Genomic DNA, 19,511 nt, shown 5'->3' with positions numbered 1-19,511 from the left:
TCCAGGTGCAGAATCCCACAATTCTCTCACTGAAACATCATGTCCAGCCCTCTTTCAATCCAGACTGTTCTACCACATCAGCAGTGCACTGATGACAGTGACTACAAAATGATGCTCCCTCCCTCTCTTCCTGGCGTATATTGGGAGGGTTAGGTGAGTTAATGCCTGTAAAGTGCCAAATACCATTGTTTAGAGGAGGGGAAAAATGGATTCAGAGAGGAAATGTTTTTGTTCCAACATTTTTGCATGTAATTATTTCTAAAGTTTCTAAATCTATACAGCCAGCACACTGTCTGCAGACTGCTTTGTAATCAATGAAAAGAAGTGCCACAGAATAGCATGTAACTTGCTTGACATTTAGGACAATTGCCTTAAAAGTAACCGGTTTCCTTTCAAATTCCAGCCCTCGGTCTGGGTTTAGAGTGGTTTCAACACTCATCTGTCAACAGTGAAAATGTCAGCAGCTCAAAGATCTCCACAGTTGTCCTATCTCCCACTCCAATGTAGCCAGGGATCAAAGAAAACACGGCCACCCCCACGCCTGACTCACTTCCTTCCAGAAAGGGGACTGACATTCAAAGGGCCCCTACTCCGCTAGGTGCTCTGCCAAGGCTTCCCACGTGATAACCCAGTACATGTATTTCTTTGTTTATATCCTGAGCGGATACAGAAAGTACATAATATGTCTATGATATCTAATTTATCTAGTAAGTCTAGGAGGTAGGGGTTATCCTCAGAGTGTTAGATAAGAAATCTGATGACCAGACAGGTTAAGTCATTAACTTGAGGTCACATAGCCAATAAAAAGCAAAGTGTGGAATCTAATCCAGATCTGTCTGTCTGATTATCAAACATCCACGCTGGCTTTCCCTGCCGGGGTTACTTTCTTGGCTATTTTCCTAGGTCATGATGCCTCATCCCTCTGGTCTTACAATGTCGAGAGCACTGGATCAGAAAGGCTGACCGGCTGTGCTGAGCTGGGACAGACCCCTTTCTATGCACTGGAGACACAACAGTCAGAACCACAGATACGAATCCTGCCCGCCAGGAGCTTCTGTTACAGGGAGATTGCCACTTCAACACTATTTGTTCAGTTCTCTGAAGAAGAGGTTTGTGGAGGGATCATTGTAAGGGCTTCATTCTCTCTGTTGAAAATAAGAAAATAGACTTTGCCCCTACTCCCTTTATTTAAAACACTTAAGTTTAGAAAACTTGTCATTGTGAGCTCTTTTTCTGTCTCTTTGAAATGTATGTAAATACTTTTAAAAACTAAATCAACCTTTGCTAGCTTTATGACCCAGGAACCTAGGAATGTTTTTCTCAAGGGCCTAGGAACTATCGCTTTGAAATAGAATCAGCAAGGGAGGTAGGGCCCCTATCTACCCATGGGACAGTGGAAGATTAACTTCAACAGGTGCTTGGCTCACAGCTGCAAAATCACCTCCTGCCATAAAGATCTGAGAAGTTGCTACCTGCCCCCCAACTATGGATAAGGCCAATTAGCTGATACAGGTAGCCACTCCAATTATCAGGAACATCTAGGAGGAACATGAGTGGAAAATGGCTCCATCAAACCCTTTGTCTTGAGGACCAGTTACTGCTCATCTTGAGGACATGCATGCAATGGATGGTTGCACAGCCTTGGCTATATAAAAGAGATTTCCTTCTGTCTTTGCAATCTCTTAGTACATTGTGATACATATCCCATTCTGGTTTAATGCCTATTCAGTAATAAAATTGTTTTCTTTCTCTTATGCCTTTGTGGAGAAGTGCTCTGTGTTGGGAGGAAATTTCATTTTGTTTTTAATTATATTTTTCCAGTACCATCATGTGCCAAGTGCATGATATAACAATTATTTTGAAGTTCCACTGATACCAAGGGTTGCTCTAAGGATATTGGCCTTTGTGAATCTACAGAACAAGCAATTCTATAAAAAAGTTTAAAAGTGTTGAGGATAGGGCACAAACTTTCTCAAGTTAATAGCTCTCTGCTACTCTCAAAACAGCCTGAGCATATTGTTTCTCTGCTTGGAAAACCTTTCCCCACAGATACCTGGTAAATGTCTGCCTAACCCTCCAATCCAGCTAAACCCCTTCCTGCTCCAGATGGCCTGCACAGGCTACACTGGGTCCATGGTATTAGTTTCCTTAAAGTCATTTACTCCTCTCCAGACAGTTTGCTGTAGTTGTTACTAAGTCACTAGTGCAAGAAGCATAAGGCCCACCAACAGATGCACGTATTAAATGTTTCCTCCGTGCTGTGCTTTGTAGAGTTCCCCTTGTTAGTCCTCACATCCCTTGTTGTGAGATGAGCTATACAGTTCTTTTATACATAAGGATCCCACAGTTCACAAAAGTTAAATAAATGCCTGAAAAAAGCCCTACAATTAGTAAACAATATCCACCTCACTAAATAAGAGGCAGCGTCGGTGGAAACCACTGGCCTGCAAACCCCAGGCTTGTGCCTGGCCCTCCTGACAGTTTCCCAAACCCCAGGCTTGTGCCCGGCCCTCCTGACAGTTTCCCGCCACCGTCTGACATCCCTAAGTGTCACCCAACAGTTTGCACATCTTTCTTCCCCATAGCACCAGGCTCTGGAAGCCAGGCCCACATCTGACCTCTCTGAACCTCCTGACTTGGAAGGGAACTACTGATACAGTTTTTGGTGAGACTATTTAAAACTGAGGCCACTATGAGTGAGAAGAAATTTTTGCTCCTGGAGACATTATGGAGTAAGTGAATCTGGCCTCTCTTCTGGGAAGGACAGGATCCCCAGGGCCTTTTCTGGCAGCGCTAATAGTAGCCAGTATTATCTCTGTTTCTCTAGAATCATTCAGAACCAGCAAGTGAAGACTTCTGTTCACCAGGGTGTCTCCAGTTACACGACAGGCCCCTTTCTACCCCATTACCTGGTAAGGGAACAAGTGATGAAAACGAAACAAATGCTTTTAGTGGGTGACAGAATTGATCATCATTTTGAACCCAGGAGAGGCATTGACATCTTACGCTGCAGAAATACGTGCTCCAAGGGTTGTCACTGTGATTACCATCTCAGTCCTTCCTTCTCCTCTGCATGGGGCATAATCACAACAGCAGCAATAATCTCTGAGCCTATCTCTTAAAGTCAGTGTTTTATGTGGTTTCAAAGCCCTAGACAGGAGCTCTGTAACTGACCGTAGTGTTAATCTCTCCAGGCCCTGCTACTGGAGACAACAGCTGCAAATCTGCAAGATGAATCTTGAGGAAGCTGCCTCCCAGATGCCAAATCACAATTGCAAACAAATGAACCAAACCCTCTCGGCAATGCACATGACCAGTGAACACCCGGGGCCTGTAGTTTTAAACAGATGCTAACAATGATTGCAAGTACTCCAACATGGGTAGCAGTTTCAGTTGACAAATCCATCTTTGTGTCCGCAAATCTAGCGGAGATGCTGTTTGATAAGGGAAGCTGAACAGAGAGGAAATGAAATAGTCCTCCAGTCTGGGAAGTGGCATAGAGTGAATGAACAACACAGAAACTGGGTTGGGTTTTAAGCCAAGAACCAAAGCCAGCCTGGGAGACCTCAGAGGAGGCATTTAACCCTTCAGTGACTCATTTTCTCAAAAAATATGTGGTGATCAACTCTCCTACACTGCTGGTGGGACTGCAAACTAGTTCAACCTCTGTGGAAAGCAATATGGAGATACCTTAAAGCAATACAAATGAATCTACCATTTGATCCAGCAATCCCATTGCTGGGCATCTACCCAAAAGATCCAATGACACTCTACAAAAAAGACACCTGCACTCGAATGTTTATAGCAGCACAATTCATAATTGCAAGGCTGTGGAAACAGCCCAAGTGCTCATCAATCCAAGAATGGATTAATAAAATGTGATATATGTATACCATGGAGTACTAGTCAGCTCTAAGAAACAACGGTGATATAGCACATCTTATATTTTCCTGGTTAGAGCTGGAACCCATACTATTAAGTGAAATTTCCCAAGAATGGAAAAACAAGCACCAGATATACTCTCCAGCAAACTGGTATTAACTGAGCAGCACCTAAGTGGACACATAGGTACTATAGTAATAGAGTATTGGGCAGGTGGGAGGGGGAGGGGGGTGGGTATATACATACATAATGAGTGAGATGTGCACCATCTGGGGGATGGTCATGATGGAGACTCAGACTTGTGGGAGGTGGGGGGGAAATGGGCATTTATTGAAACCTTCAAATCTTTACCCCCATAATATGCCGAAATAAAAAAAAATATGTGGTGATAAAAAGAAGATCTTACAGGTGGCTCTTAACAGACGATATAGATGGTGAGCTGTGCTAGGTGCTGGGGCTGGTCTCAGTGCCACTGGGATGTAACAGACATCAACTAGTTAGGGTCCTGAAGGGGGACTAGCAGGGGTCAAGTCCACTTACATCACCTACTAGTCTTGTAGTAGTGGCATTTCATTTTGCTAAACCTTGATTTCCCCATCTGTAGAGTGGGACAATAGCTCTACCTCCTAGGATCATGCTGACATTGCAGGAGGTGATACTTTAAAGCAGGCAACCTGCCCCTTAGAGCACTCAGTACACTGTCCGCAGCAATTGCTGGCAGGCTTGAGATAGAGGGCAGACCCCAGGCCCCGAGGACTTCTCAAGGTTACCACCAACTCCCTGGTAGAGATGCTAGAACTCTGTCTTTCAGATGCAGCTGAAATTTTTGCTCTTTTTCTGGACAGAAGCTATCTTTTTCAGAATATTTAAAGGAGCAAACCCTTCCTTGAAGCAAAAGGGAAGGAAGGCAGGGCCATTATCCAAAACATCTGCAGTTCACTCAGGGTTGGGCTGAGACACAAAACAGTCCATACTTTTCTCGGTGGAGGGAGCTTCCGATCTGTTTAACTGATTTGCTTTGGTTTCTCTGAGGAAAAGGAAATTCCTCCTCAGCAGAGGCTAAGCCCAGCAGCCAGCAAGTTGGAAGCAAAGGTTATTTCAGGCTCAGCTGAAATTACAGGGGTGAGGACCTCAGCCTCTGCTGCTGATCCCTTAAAGGGAGACCAATGCGGGAGCAGCTGCTCAGACATCTGATGATGCTACACTTTCCTGAAGTCTTTCAACCTGACGCTGACCCAGGCTAAATCTCTTGCTCCATCTACGCTGAGACCTGACATCTGCAGTTCTTGAAGCACAAGTCCTGGCTATTTTAAAACCCTTTAAAGCTACACAGTGTCTGTGGATCACCATCGCAAGGCTTCTCACCCTGCTTGCCAGGGTCTGGGAGATCCGGACGTTTTCCACTGGAATATACTGCAAGCCCCCCGTGGTTATCCCACTGCAATATTTTTGCGTGTTTGCTTGTTTGCTTTTAACAGTAATAACAATAGCTCTGGCATCTTTTTATAGGGCTGGGCCTAGGGGAAGGCAAGTGAGGCACCTGCCTTGGGTGACAAATACCTCAGTGACCAAGAAAAATAATATTCCAATGCGAAATTTTAAAAAGTCAAAAGCAATCCAGAATATGAGGTGAAAAAAGTCAAACATAAATAAATATGGGGATCAGACCGTCCTGGTTATAGGCAGAGGTGTGTGAGGGAGGTTGTTCAGGAGAAGGGGTGGATCCTATCTTTATTCTAAATTTTAATATTTTATTCCTCATGGATTAATTGCATTCATTTAAAAATTTTTTTAAAAAATTATCACATTAAAGTATTATTTATCTTGGCTGCTAGGGTTTTTGGCTTCTTCTTTCATTGTATTCTGAAGTCCTCACCCTAATTCTGGCACTGCCACTGGCTGTGACCCCAGGGGTTGCAAGAGCTAATGTCATTCGAGTGCTCACAACGTACAGGTGCCAAGGGAAGCATTTTACCTGCATTTATCACAGCAAAAGCCTTTGGAGCCTCAGCTCTTATACTCTCTACTTTAGGAAAAGGACAGAGAGGTTAAGAAAGTATCCCAGGAACACACAGCTGAGATGGGATTCCAATCCTCGGTCTGGCTTGGGAGCCCTATCTCCTAGTGACAATTTTATGCCACCTCTTCCATCTGACGAGCCACACTATGTCCACCCAGGACACAGGAAGAGATGTAGGGATGGATACACTTGCCCCTGAGTGTTGGGGAAGGAGAAAGGCACACAATTTCCAGCAAGAAAGAGGCCACAGGAGACCAGCCAGCACCTCCATGGAGCACCATGGCAGGGCATGGGGAAGAGCTCCCTGCTGCCAGGCCAGCACTTCTGCAATTTCTTCTCAGAGCTACAGACTATCACCCCCAAACAGCTCAAAGAGCCCCAGTCCTAGAAGGCTTGTTTTGAGGGCCAGAGAAATTCTCTGCCTGTTCTGTGGTTTAGATCACCCCTGCTTCCTCCACATAGATCTCTCTGATTTGTGAAAGCTCAGAGCTATGCCAGCCACCTGAGAGGGTGTGTCAGCTCTCACGTGAGCGTGGTACGTTTACTTGCATCTGTAAACCAATTTCCTAATATATATTGTTTTACTTCCAAGTTCTTTTTATGCATTATATCATCAAATTCTACCAAATCTCTAATGCTGTTTGTATTCTTATTATTACTGGAGGGAGAAGTTGAGGGGACTGACCCCAAAGCTCATGTCTTAACCAATCAGCACCACAATTCCCTTGTTCATTTCATACTTTCCAACACTCAGGTGTTTGTGAATGAGCAACTGAGTCTCCACAAGTTGAAATGATCTGCCCAAGTTTACTAAGACAGTGCCACAATGAGACTTGGAACATGGGATTTCTGATTTTAAAACCATTGTTTCTTTATACTGGCTGTCACTCTCCCTTAAACTTGGATGAAGCAGTGAGATGAGCAGATGCACCCACACAGATATTTATGAAGTCTCACTGACCTGTGGTCCAGCTATTCCTGGGGAGCCTGGGGGACCCGGGGGCCCAGCATCTCCCTGTAGTAAGGACACAAGAAAGACAAAAACAAAAGACAAGAATGAGTTTGTGGGGCCCACATCCAGATTCATCACAAAGCCATGGGTCTTGCATCTCTATTCACTGATTTCCCACTGGGGTTCCCCGACACCTAACCCTACCCCCAGCAGGTCTGAGCAAAGGGTGTAGGCCATGGCTGCTATTGAGTGTAGCTGTAAGATCACTGGTTCAACCTGCTACTAATGTAGTTAGTGGGTGTGGTATTCAGTCCCCAAGATGGCCCAGTGACCCCTGCCTCCCACAGTCATACCCTGGAGAACCCCCCACTGCAATGTGTACCACAGTTGGTCTTTGTGGCCAAGAGAATATGGCAGAAGTGATGGTATGTCACTTATGAGACTAAGGTTTAAAAATGACTGGCTCCCACCTCAGCCTACTACCTCTACCTCTGTACTTTCTCTATCCTACCACTTGTTCTGGGGAAAGACAGCTGCCATGTCTGGACCTCACTCAGGCCATGGGCGGGGGCAGGTGGTAAGGAACTGGCCTTAGTCAACAGCCACAGAAAGAACTTGGTAGATGGGGTCTTTCATCACACAGACCTGGAGATGGCTGCCACTCAGGGCTGAGGGCTGCCATGTGGCAGATCCTGAGCCAGAACCACCCAGCTCCTAGATTCTAGCCCCTCAGAAATTGTGAGATAATAAATGTTGGTTGTTTTAAGCAGTTACATTTTGGAGGGATCTGTAATTAAGTGACAGAGAACTAATATAATGAGAAGAAAGGGGGGGACTCCTGCAATCAGAAATTGAGCCTGATTATGTAGCATCTCATTTTGTGTGTGTATGTGTGTACTTTATAAATGCATAATTATACATATGCACAGTGTACCTCTTTGTGCTTATTATCATTGCTCTGTGATGCCTGCAGTGGCAACTGCCTGACTCTGAGGAGGGCTGCCCCAGAGGAAGATGGGGGTTCTCAGCCACCTGCCAAGTCCTGCTAAGAGGTGGGGAGCACTGGGTGGTTCTGAACCTCAGAAGTGCTTGTGCAGTAGTAGTAAACATGCAGAATTCAAATGTCATCCCCCGGGGTTTGATGCAAAGGATCTGTGATGCAGAGTCCTGGAAAGGATTGATATAAAATCTCCCTAAGTGGTTTGGAAATGCCGCCCGAGAGCCACTGAATGGATGTCAACAATCTTTGAGGTTAAGACTTCTGACATCAACCCTTAAAGAGTCATCTATTTAATTAAATAAAAAATCTTTTTAGCTGTTTAAAAGTAAGTCAGCAGGAAAGACCCATAAAATGGATGGATGTAAAAATAGTCAAACATGCCTATTTATTATCCCATATATTAATAATATAATACAAGAAATGCTGCAAATCAAAGTACTTTTGATGACTTGATCATCAGGAGAATTTAATTAAGTGAAAGTAATCTTGTGGGATGAGTTTTAGAATTGGCCCCTGTCCACTTCCAAAGTCCCAAAGTGTGTGGAGGAATTTCAGGGACTATGGCACACTCATAGGGCATATACCAAAATCACCTGCACCACTGAGTCTACAGAAGGGGAACGGGTGTTGCTTAAGGCCCAGAAAATCAGAATAAAGGTGACATTTTACATCTATTTTGTATCTGTCTCATGTAAGGGCAAATACAAGTTACAAGTAAGAGAGTTAATTCTTTCTTTTAAAAATAAGGGAAGAGACTCTCGCCTAAGCCCTTTTCTTGGAGTATTTACTTTAGATAATGTGTCATTGTGCGTTCTCTTTTTAAAATGTATATAAATTATTTTTTTTTAAAAAAAGGCGTTTGCCAGTTTTATGACCCAGAAATGTCTTTTTCAAGGAGCTAGGAACTATATCTGTGAAATACAATCAGCAAGGAAGATAACACTTGTATCTCCCAGTTTCTGGGAGACAGTATCTCCCCAAGTTATAAAACTACCTTCTGTCATAAAGATGATAAACGTTTATTTTTCCTTAGGATAAGGCCTATTAGCTTACATAAATTTCCACCCCAATTGCCAGGTGAATCTAGGATAAACACGTGTGACAAACAGCATTGTCAAGACCTCTCACTTGAGGACTAGTTATTGCTCATCTTGAGAACATGTATGTGATGGGCTCTAGCTGATTGGCTATATGAAAGAGTGAAATTTCTTTCTGTCTTTACCATCTCTTAACAGATTGTCTATTATATGTATCACATTGTGGTCTAATGTTTATTCAATAATAATTTTTTTTTCTTTCTCTTCTACGTTTGTGGAGAGGTTCTCTGGGTTAGGAGGAGATTTGGGGTTTAATTATATTTCCCCAACAACCATGCAACTCCCCATCCTCCATATATTCCAAGACAGACCACGAACTCCGTGAGAACAGGGTCTCAGTCTTTTTCTCCTGGGCCTCCCCAGTGTCTCTATGTTGACTGACACATAAAACACACTTAGTTGAGTGTTATAAACAGGTAATGCCAAAAGTTTGGATGGATGGTAGTTGGATGGATGGATGGGTGGATGGATCCATCGAGCCATCTGTGAAGTTGAAGTGCCTATCTTGGTGCCTACTACAGAGCACACATTCAAAATATGCTGGATGGATGGAAAGAAGGAAGGGGAGGGGGAGGAAAGTCACCTGAATGAGGATGTATTTCTAGACATCAACATGGATTAGAAATTCACATTCAACATCTTCTTAAAAGGGCAACAATTCACAGATGCCCAGGTCCTACCATTTCCACAGCTCTGGCCCCACAGCCAGGTCCTCTTCACCTATTAACCCTCAAAACTGATTACTCCCAGAGGCAGGAAGCACAATGTTGGGATCTTAGGGATGATCTTTTTTATTGCAATGATGAAGACCAAGTTTCCTGTTTTTGTCTTACCTTTTTCCCTTCTGTGCCTTCTCTCCCTTGCTTTCCTGGGAGGCCTTTGTCCCCCTTAAAACCTGGTAGACCTGGCAGGCCTGGGGGGCCAGGAGGACAGTCATTGCACACATCCTGAGGTAGGGGAGAGAGAGCAAGAGCATAAATAGCTAAGATAGTTGCAAAGCAAAGCACAGTGACTATGCCTCTTGCCTGTCCAGGTGGAAATTTTGTTTCTAAATACCAGCAAAAATGGAAAAGCACATAGGTAGACTGAGTCATTACCCAGATACTTTTGTGTTAAAACTTTGCATTTTCACTCTCTGAACTGAAAGTTAGATTTCAGCACTGTTTTATCTGGATTACCCCATTTCTATTTTCAGCCAGCCAGATTGCTGGAAGTGTAGCTTAAGAAAATGAGTTCCAAAATGCACATAAAAATCTGTGAGTATCTAAAAAATACTATTTGTATTAAATCAGTGCAGATTCAATACAGACACTTAGTATTATTAAAAAGAGCATGCTCTGTCCCTGAGGTTAGAGACAGATAAAGCTGGGAGCTGGATTCTCTGTCTTGCATTTGCCTAAGTCAAGTGGTTTCTGAACAAGAACCAGAACAAAAGGGACAACAGGTGTATCCCCTCAGAATTCTGTTTCTGTGACACGAACCAACTCTGGCCAGGCTTAGCTTTACCCTTTGCTTTTAGTAAGGATATAATAAATGATCCCTGGGATGGGCTTTGTTCTACTTCTTCAAGGCAGGTAAATGCTGCCTCTGGAGTGTGTTTAAAGTTCTGTCAGCCCAGGGAATGTGTTTTCTGATCTGTCTGTGTCATCTCCAGGTGCTGCAGCTTGGAGCACATCATATACCAAATAAAACTCACTTGACCATGATCTTGCCGAAATCATATGCCCAGTCTCTTGGATCCTTCCCCTATGATCCTCTCTAACCTCCCTTTCTTCCATCTTTTGTGATAAAGGTTTCATGAGATAATAATACAAATAAGGCACTTAGAATAGCATCAGGATAGACAGATAATGCCAGGTGCATGTACCTATTATTATTATTAATTCATTTATTCACTCAGTCACTCATTGAAAAAATAATTGGCAAAGCATCTATTCTGTGTCAGGCACTGTGCTAAACTTGAGACCATAGTGAGCATGTGTCTTGAAGAGCTCATGGTCAATTAGTGTCAACTGACAAAAATTAATGCACTAACTATGGTCTTTTGAATACCCCACCACAGGGACCTGCAAAAACATGCGAAAGGTGCACTGTTCACATTCAAAGAGGTGAGGTTTCAGGTGACTTAGTATTCACCTTGATCTCTGATTTCAGGATGCTAAAGTTATCCACAAAAACACCTCTGAATGGTTCAACTTCCTTTTACTTGTTTCACACCTACTCAGTCTTCAAAGATCCGTTAGAAGTCCCTGATGGCCTCCGGATGGGGACAGGATCCTCCTGCTCCCACAGTTCTCAGGATTCCCCAGTCCTGAAGTACTTGTCTCCTTATTGAAATTGTCAGCTTTTAGTGCCATCCTCTCCCACCAGACAGATAGAAAGTGTAAGCACTCAGAGCACAGGGACCGAGTCATTTTATCGTTATACATCCAATTCATAGCCAACAGTCTTCCCCAGAGCACGAGCTCAATAAATGAATGAACCAGGCAACCCAGACAACAGCCAACCAACCGATGATCAACCAATCAACTGTTCACCTGGCTTTGGGGTGTCTTATGCCATCTTCCCTTAGTGGGTGGTTTGATGAAGCTTATTGTATTGCTTTTCTTTTTTTGGAGAATAGGGAGTGGTAAATATTGAAATAAATGAAACAAAAGTGAATAATAGAAGATGTTTTGGCTGCTGGGTTTGTTTGTTTGTTTGTTTGTTTGGAATAGTGGCAGAGCTGGGAGGAACTGCTCTATCCCTAGATCTCATCTTATAGTACTTTAAAATGTGATACATTCATGAAACACTGTAACAAGAGATAGATTGCTGGAAGGAAGAAAGGAAGAATGGATGGCTCACTATGTCATCATATGCAATACTGCATCGAGTGTAGTAGAAAACATCAAATAAGTGCTCAGTAAAATGCCTACAGCATAGAGTAATGCTGCAGTCTTTGCTATATTTAAAAAGCAATCACTGCTTCCCAGGAGTAGAAATGACCTCTAGGTCATCACATCCAACTTCTTGCTGGATATCTGAATCCTCACTACATATTCCTACCAAAGGGTGGTGTGATCGACATCTCATAATCTCTAGGTACCAGGCAGGGAACTCACTAACTTCATGTACTTCCGATGGCTGTCAGGAAGCTCTGGCTCATGCAAAGATGAAATCTAAATCAGGTAGCAGAGAGGTTACATATAAGGGCTTTGGAGTTGTCACACTGGGGTTGAGTCTTGGCTCTGCCACTGCCCAGCTCTGCAGCCTTGAACAAGTGACTTACCTATCTATGTCTCAACTTCCTCATCTGTAAAATGAAGACAGTAACAGAACCACAGGAATCTTTGTGAGGATCAAGTGAAAAAATATTTATGCAAGGGGGTGAAGTAATGGAGATGATCTGAAGATAACCTTCCCAGGCACAAGTCCAACTACAGAGGTTCATTTAACAGGGACTCTTAGAAGAAGAACTTTCTACCCAGTTTTCCAATCATCAGAAAGAGATATTTGAAGTTATAAAACTCTCTGAGCTGAGACCAATATTCTATAATACAAGATGACTTCTCAGCAGGGGAGGCACCTGCCACCAGCCACCAAGTCTAGACCAGCAGGCTTTAACCTACATCATCAGGGCAGCAGCTGATGACTGGACAAAACAGGGAGCTAAAGATGGTCTGCTCAGCAGAGCTGGCCAAACCCACCTAGTCTGGGCTATTGTCTACGGGTTTCCAGGCAGAGCACAGCTTCATGAGAACAGGGAATCTCACATGCCACCTGAATGTATGTGCTGGCATTCCCTCCAGGGTTCCCAGCCGCCCTGATGAACACAGCTGCATCCTTTAGCAATTAGGAAATATTGATTTGACTAAATACCTGTCTCCATGCTGTGGCCACGAGGCGTGATGCTTAACCCTCACAGCGCTCACTCTTACTACTGGCATAAAGATCAGAACACCTTGAGGTTGAAATCCTCAGGGGGAGGGGCGTGGGAGGAACAGGGGCTGATGCAGACCCAGATCCTTCCAGAGCAAGGGAATTATGAGGCTAATAACAGCCTGTAATCAACAAGGAATAGAATCCATAATGATTTCTTCTCAAGTCCTCGGCTATAGGAAAAAAAAACTATCTTGTCAACAAAAACTGGTAAAGACTGTTCTGCTACTTATTTTTTAATAAAATGTATAACTTTCCATCAAGACATCTTAATGTGTAGTCAGATTAAAGTCCCAGGTTTCTGAGGTTTTCTTTTTCTTTCAGTCCCCTCCCTCAGTCTCACGCATGAACATGTATTTTCTGAAATCACACAAGCGTGTTTTAGAGTATGAGAAATGAGGAAAAGCGCTTGCCAAACTTCACCTAGTGAAGTTTGCAAAGGCTTGAAGTAGAGGCAGCAAAGGGTCCCCACACTCGTTGAAGCAAGGCTGTTCTGACACATAAATCCCACACTCCCTCCCTCCCGTGCAGAGCCTGTCCCAGCTCACCACCATTTAAGACCCAAGGCCTCGGCCAAGCATCTGGGCACCTCCACAATTTAGCCTTCAGATATAACTCCAGCCTGCCCTGCCCTCTCGCAGCCCAGCCACGCTCACTGTCTCAGGGCCTCCACCACTCTTGGCGAAATCGGACATGGTTCTGGAAACCAGGTGAGTCTGCACCCAAATCCCGACTCGTGCTGGCTAAAGGACCTGGCACCTGCCTTTGCCTCACTGAGCCTGTGCTCTGGCCTTGGTACCAGTGAGACCCACACCCAAGCTGTTTGGCTTCACCTCTGGCTCTCTTTTCAGAACACAGTTTAATCCAGTGTGGCATTAAATGCCAGCCTCTGGAGTCAGGGAGATGCAGATTCTATTCTTAGAATATTCTATTCTATTCCATTCTATTCTTTCTATTCTATTCATTGACTTTCACAGTGTCTCAGATTTCTTATGTGCAAAACAGGAACACAAATAGTAGCAACCCCATACAATAATGGTGGAAATTAAATAAGAAATGCACATCAAGCACTTAGCATAGTGCTGTCCAGGAGAACTTCATGCTCTGTCTCTCTGCCTTACCTGACAAGACAGCCACTAGCCATGTGTGGCTATTAAGTACTTACAAAGCGTCTAGTGTGAATAAGAACCTGAATTGTTAATTGTATTTAATTTTAATTAATTTAGATTGAAATTGACGCATGTGGCCAGTGGCTGTGTATTGGACAGCATGGATTTAATATATCACCATGCACATAGTGCGTTCTCAACTAATGGTGCTATTATTGTTAATACTACCACATAGTTATTCAGGCCACAAAACAAAAACAAAAACAAAAAAAACCACCTTATTTCTGAGATATCCAATCCCCCATCACCATTTACTTTTCTATTTTTCTTTCTTTCCTTCTTTCCTTCCTCTAAAGCGACCCTACCAAATAGCTGGGATTACAGGCATGCACCACTATGCCCATCTAATTTTTAAACAAACTTTGTAGAGACAGGATCTTGCTATGTTGTTCATGCTGGTCAAGAACTCCTGAGTTCAAGCGATCCTCGCACCTCAGCCTCCCGAGTAGCTGGGACTATAGGTGCAAGTCACAACATCCAGTATATCATCACTATTTTCATAACACATGCACATTTATTGTATGCTGTTACCTTAACCAAGAGATTTATGTCCCCTGGAGACAGTACCGAAGAGAGGCCCTGTCAAAGCAAAAAGAAATACATACATACATACGTGCACACAGACAGTATATTCCATGCATCTTCGAAAGGTGAAAGGTCTTCAGAGTGCAAGCCATAACTTGTAACACATCTGTGCCATGCATGGGACACAGACGGCTCAGGATGGGTGGAGTGTGGAAGCCACAGAAAGAACCTCCTAAAGCAGCAGCTGCACAGGCTGCCTGTCCTCACCAAGTCTGACTGACTTCAGGCCTTTCTGCTCCCTAGTTTCCCTCCGCTGGCCCCTTCTCTTCTCCTGGTGGTCCCTCTTCCCCACTCCCATCCAAATCTGGCAGGTCACTGGGTCCTGTGGGTGGGTAAGGGGCAAATGGTCGCAGCCAGGATTGTCGTGGATCCCCCAGATGGACAACAGCTCTGTTATCAGTCATTCACAACCTAGCGTGAATTTAAACCCATGTCTTCAGCTCTCCCAGGTGAAAGAGCATTTTAAATTTCATTTTTCATTATGAGTTAAAACTCTTTAATTCTGGAAAGGATATTCTGGAAATCAGAAATAATTATAAAGCCTCTGAAAGCATTTAGGAATCTGCAGGTCACTGACTTCATGCCCAAATGCACCGTGAATTAGAGTTGTGGTTGCGCCTGTCATGACTGTGGCTGGCCTGGGACCCAGCTGGGGTGGAGGCTTAGTTCACATCTCGGTGCCAGGGACACAAGATGAGGACAATGAAAATTAAAAGGCAGACACTAAAGGGCAGAAGGGGTTCTTAGTTAAGAATTAGACATGGGCATGCTACTTTGCAAACTTCTAAATTTTGCAACAGCAAAGGAGTACTGGAGGACACACCCACTAGAGGCAAGGTGGTAGATTTAACAATTAAACATGGGGTGGGGGGTTTCTTCTTGTAATTATGTTTAAGTGTATGAATCATAAATCCAGTCTGTCATCTTGGGGAGGCTGAAACCAAGACAATTTTTCTGGCTACTCCCCTTCCTGACCCACGGGATTTCTGTCCCATCCAGTGGCTAACAAAAGCCGTCTGACGGTGGTGACTTAAGTTTGCACAGGATAACTGCTATAGTGGCTTGGGTGGTGTCTGTTTGTTTTCTCTGTTGGTATGCTCGGAAATCCAATCAACCCACCCTCTGGGCTATTGCAGGAGTGGCTGCCACAGAGAGACGGGGGTTGGGTCGCTCAGATTTGGAGGCACGAGGGCGGTGGTGAGAATTCACTTAGGAGGCAGCTGCTAAGGCCAAGGCCAAGACGCCCCTAGTTATCTGAGTGAGACCTTCTGGAGGAAGGGCAGCCTTTGCAATAGTAATTTATTAAAACTTTAATTTAAAAAGGGAAAGGTATTTTATTTTGAAAATCTTATATGTTTTTCCCTGAGAAGTTAATAATAGCAGGGGATTCAGTGGGTTCAAATGGGGCATTTTTATGCTGCTGGCATTGCATCATTTGGGATATCTGTATGCTGACATCTGAGCTCTTTGTGTAATTAGAGTGAGCCATATTAGACACTGTGGCTGGTGTCAGTCACACAAAAAGAGAATGAGGAGTGGATTTTAAGTCTAGGTAGAGTGTGACCTTGGGGACAATTTCATTAAGGTCTTGCTCTGACCCATTTCTGTGTACCTCACAAAATAAAGCTTAAGAAGATACAGAGGACCAGGGTCTGAGTGGAGACAGTGGCCTCATGAAGGTGGACACAGGGCACACAACTGGCATTTCCACTTCCAACGGTGGATTGCTGTTAGGCTCCAGAGATTAAGAGAACCCACAGCAGGGGAATATTGGGACAGATGACACAGTCTGTGCCCTGCCCAGACCCCCCTCCTCCTGGTCCATCACTCCCCCAGTGCCAGGCAGCTGGTAGAAATGTCAGAGAGATTACACAGCCAAGGACTGGCCAGAGTAGGGGTGGAAAGGGCCAGGCTTGGCCACAAGGTGGCACAGGTGGTCCCATTCATGCTCCAGAGCTCCATGTGGGGTATGGCTAAGGCTGCTTTGAATTGAACCCACATTTTCAACTGCTTTTTTCCCCTGTTGTGTCCTGCTTACCTCAATCCCTGCAAGTTTCCCCTGATAGCACACCCTCAATCACTGTCACAAAAATCTCCACTGTGGTCTCTGCTTCCAAAGAGACGGGGATTCCTGGGCTGGAAGTCTACGTTTCTCTCCAGGTATGTGGAGCATTAGAGGAGCACTTCTGGTAGCTCTGTCCACCCACAGAGGGAAGGGACTGTGCAATGAAGGAAGAGTTCAGCAAGCCTGGGTTGTTCACACCATGCACATTACCAAAAAAGGTCTGGCCCCTGCCTGACTTCTTGGGGATCACCTCTATGCCCTTGCAATGTGCTGCCTAATAAGAGTCTTTGTTTACCTGGGTCCTTTGGCCAAGCAGATAGTTGATGCTAACAGTGTGATTCGTGGTGGGGACTTTGGGCCACACAGTGTCAGTCTGACCTTTGGAGAGGCTGGCGACTCCATGCCTAGGTAACCAACTCCCAATAAAAACCCTGGACACCAAGGCTCAGGTGACCTTTCCTGGCTGAACACTTTGTGTGCATTGTCACACACTGTAGCTGGGAGAATTAAGTGCTTTCTGCACAACTTCACAGGGAGAGGACACATGGAAGCTTGTACCTGGTCTCCTGGACTCCTTCTTGTGTACTTTCTTCCTCTGATTTTAATCTATAACTTTTCATTGTAACAAATCATAACCATAACAGCTTTTCTGAGTTCTGTGAGTCCTTCTAGCAAATCATGGAGCATGAGGGGAACTCCTGATACAATGACTTACCTCATTAGTAAGATCAGAGAGACCCTAAGGTCATCCTTGGGACCACTGGGAGGAGTGCACTCAGTGAAGCTACAATTAGGCTTATTTTTTTCCTCTCTCTCAGGCTCTTTGTTCTGCTGGTGACCAGCTGAGAGACAGTTACAATTATCCACATTGTCAGCTGGACTCTGATAACTTAATTCTCTTTGAAGGGAGGTGTCAAAGTCTAGGTTGGCAGAGGTCATATGAACCCCCATTTGACTCTGGCCTGAACCTCATTCCTCTGCCCCTTCACCAGGGCCTTGTGCTTGGACAATGAAGTGGCTTCTGGGAGGCTTATCTGACTGCTGCAAAGCTGACTCCATAGGGGAGGGACATGTATGAATGAGTTGTCCTAATCTCTAAAGGACTTTACACTTCTTCCATTGGGAGGTCCTCAATGAAAAGTTGTAGGACCCTCATAGGCAACCAGTGTCCAGGTCTCTGCTGCACCTGCCAATTCAGAAAGGGCAGGGTAGGTGCCCCAGCCCACAGGGGCCTCTGGGCCTGGCGTCTTTGTCTGGAACTTATAGCAGGCCGGCCTTGTGGAGGAGACAAGGAGTCTCTGGGCTCCACTTTGAGGTGAAGCTTCTGCCCAGGGGAGCATCTTGGTTTCTGAAACCAGACTTATGACCTCACTCATGAGCCTGCGACTGCTCAGTCTTGATCACCCCATCTTTTCCATGTTAGGGAGCTCCCTGAAATGGGCTGACTTCAACCACATCTGCACAGCTGCTTCTCACCCCCAGCCTGTGCACCCTCATTGGACCACCATGACCTGGCAAGAATGAACGTTTCTGCCACGTCACAAAATGGGTAACTGGGAGGGCTGATGTTACCCAGTGCAGGGGTAGGAATTGAGTCAGAAGATTCCAGCGATGCTGCTATTATCCAGCTGCTCAGCCCAGCTCCATTTTTAGCCTTCTCTGTCCTGCTCCATGCCCTGGGAGGCCGGAGCCCTGCAATGCATACTGTGCTCATTGCCTGCTGGCTGGCAGTTACGCTAGATCCTGAGGGGCACCACCAGGAAACTAGAGGGCAGGGGGGTCCTTATAGCAGTGGCTTTGAACCCACAACTAAGCTTCTACCTGCAGTCCCTTTCCCACCATTCTACTCTGACCGTGCTCTGAAAACAAGTGCAATGCTGGTAACAGATGCCCACTGGGTTTGTCTCTGGGTCTCATACCATCCAGGCTTAGTTCCCTCTGCCCACAGCTTTATAAAAAAGTCCCTTTGTTAAATTCTCTTGAACCATCTGAGTTGCATTTTATTTCTCACTGCAGCCCTGACTGATAGTCAATATTCATCCAGAACTGTAAGATGACATACTGGTTTTCCAGGAGGCCCTCTTTCTCCTGGATTTCCTGGTGCCCCCTAAAAGAAGAAAGAAAGAAAACATCAACTGTGATAAGCACAAAATCCCGATCCACTCTACCCACCTGCTCTGTCAACCTCTATGTCAGCCAAGTGTAAATCAGTGGGAAACGAATCGCCAAACCATAAGGACTCACACCAATAAAAATTCATGTTTTCCAACCTCAGCTGAATGCCTAAGGCTTCCCAGGTGACATGTGACAGTGGAAATGGTTAGAACAGTAAGCTAGCCCTTCCATAACTCATATCCTAAACACAAAGCTAAAAACAACTCATGCACGCAGAGCATGTATGGGCATGTGCGCACACACACCTGTCTTGAAATTTCCCAATCTTTCTTCAAACACAAGTGGAAGGGCAGCTTTGCATAGAAGGAGAGTACTTTTATTGGACAGGCTATAAACATGTGGTGTTGAGAGTGGAGCAGTTAAATTTGAATATTTGAAGATAGGATTTAGAGGGTGACTTTCTTTTTTGAGATAGACTCCAAGCAAGGGAAGGGTTTTTTTTATTGTTCCTGATTATAAGGAACTAAAACTATAGAGAGGTGGAAAGAGGTATGTCTAAGCAATAAATACACTGCTTACTAGTGTGAGACACCTTTACCCCTGTAGGTGCTCATGGTTGTCAACTATCCACTTGGTCAGTGGGTATGGATCATGTAACTTTCATGTCCCTGGCAAGCTGGCAGGCCCCGAGGGCCTACAGATGCC

At 44.7% G+C, this 19,511-nt stretch overlaps 1 protein-coding gene across 1 annotated transcript in view; it reads right to left on the bottom strand.

Moving 5' to 3' along the window:
• The window catches only part of COL22A1 (collagen type XXII alpha 1 chain), a 274,147-nt gene that overhangs the window by 43,357 nt on the left and 211,279 nt on the right, over positions 1–19,511 (bottom strand). The window contains exons 43-46 of the mRNA XM_012735953.2: positions 18,754–18,798; positions 14,573–14,620; positions 9,785–9,898; positions 6,864–6,917 (exon numbers count right to left, since the gene is read on the bottom strand). Coding sequence (XP_012591407.2) covers positions 6,864–6,917; positions 9,785–9,898; positions 14,573–14,620; positions 18,754–18,798 — 261 coding nt within the window. The remainder of the gene's footprint in view (positions 1–6,863; positions 6,918–9,784; positions 9,899–14,572; positions 14,621–18,753; positions 18,799–19,511) is intronic.

This window comes from Microcebus murinus, chromosome 7 (assembly GCF_040939455.1).
Source record: "Microcebus murinus isolate Inina chromosome 7, M.murinus_Inina_mat1.0, whole genome shotgun sequence".
Lineage (NCBI taxonomy): Eukaryota > Metazoa > Chordata > Mammalia > Primates > Cheirogaleidae > Microcebus > Microcebus murinus.
The sequence above is the reverse complement of the archived record's forward strand: the minus strand, read 5'-3'. Positions and strand labels throughout refer to the sequence as shown.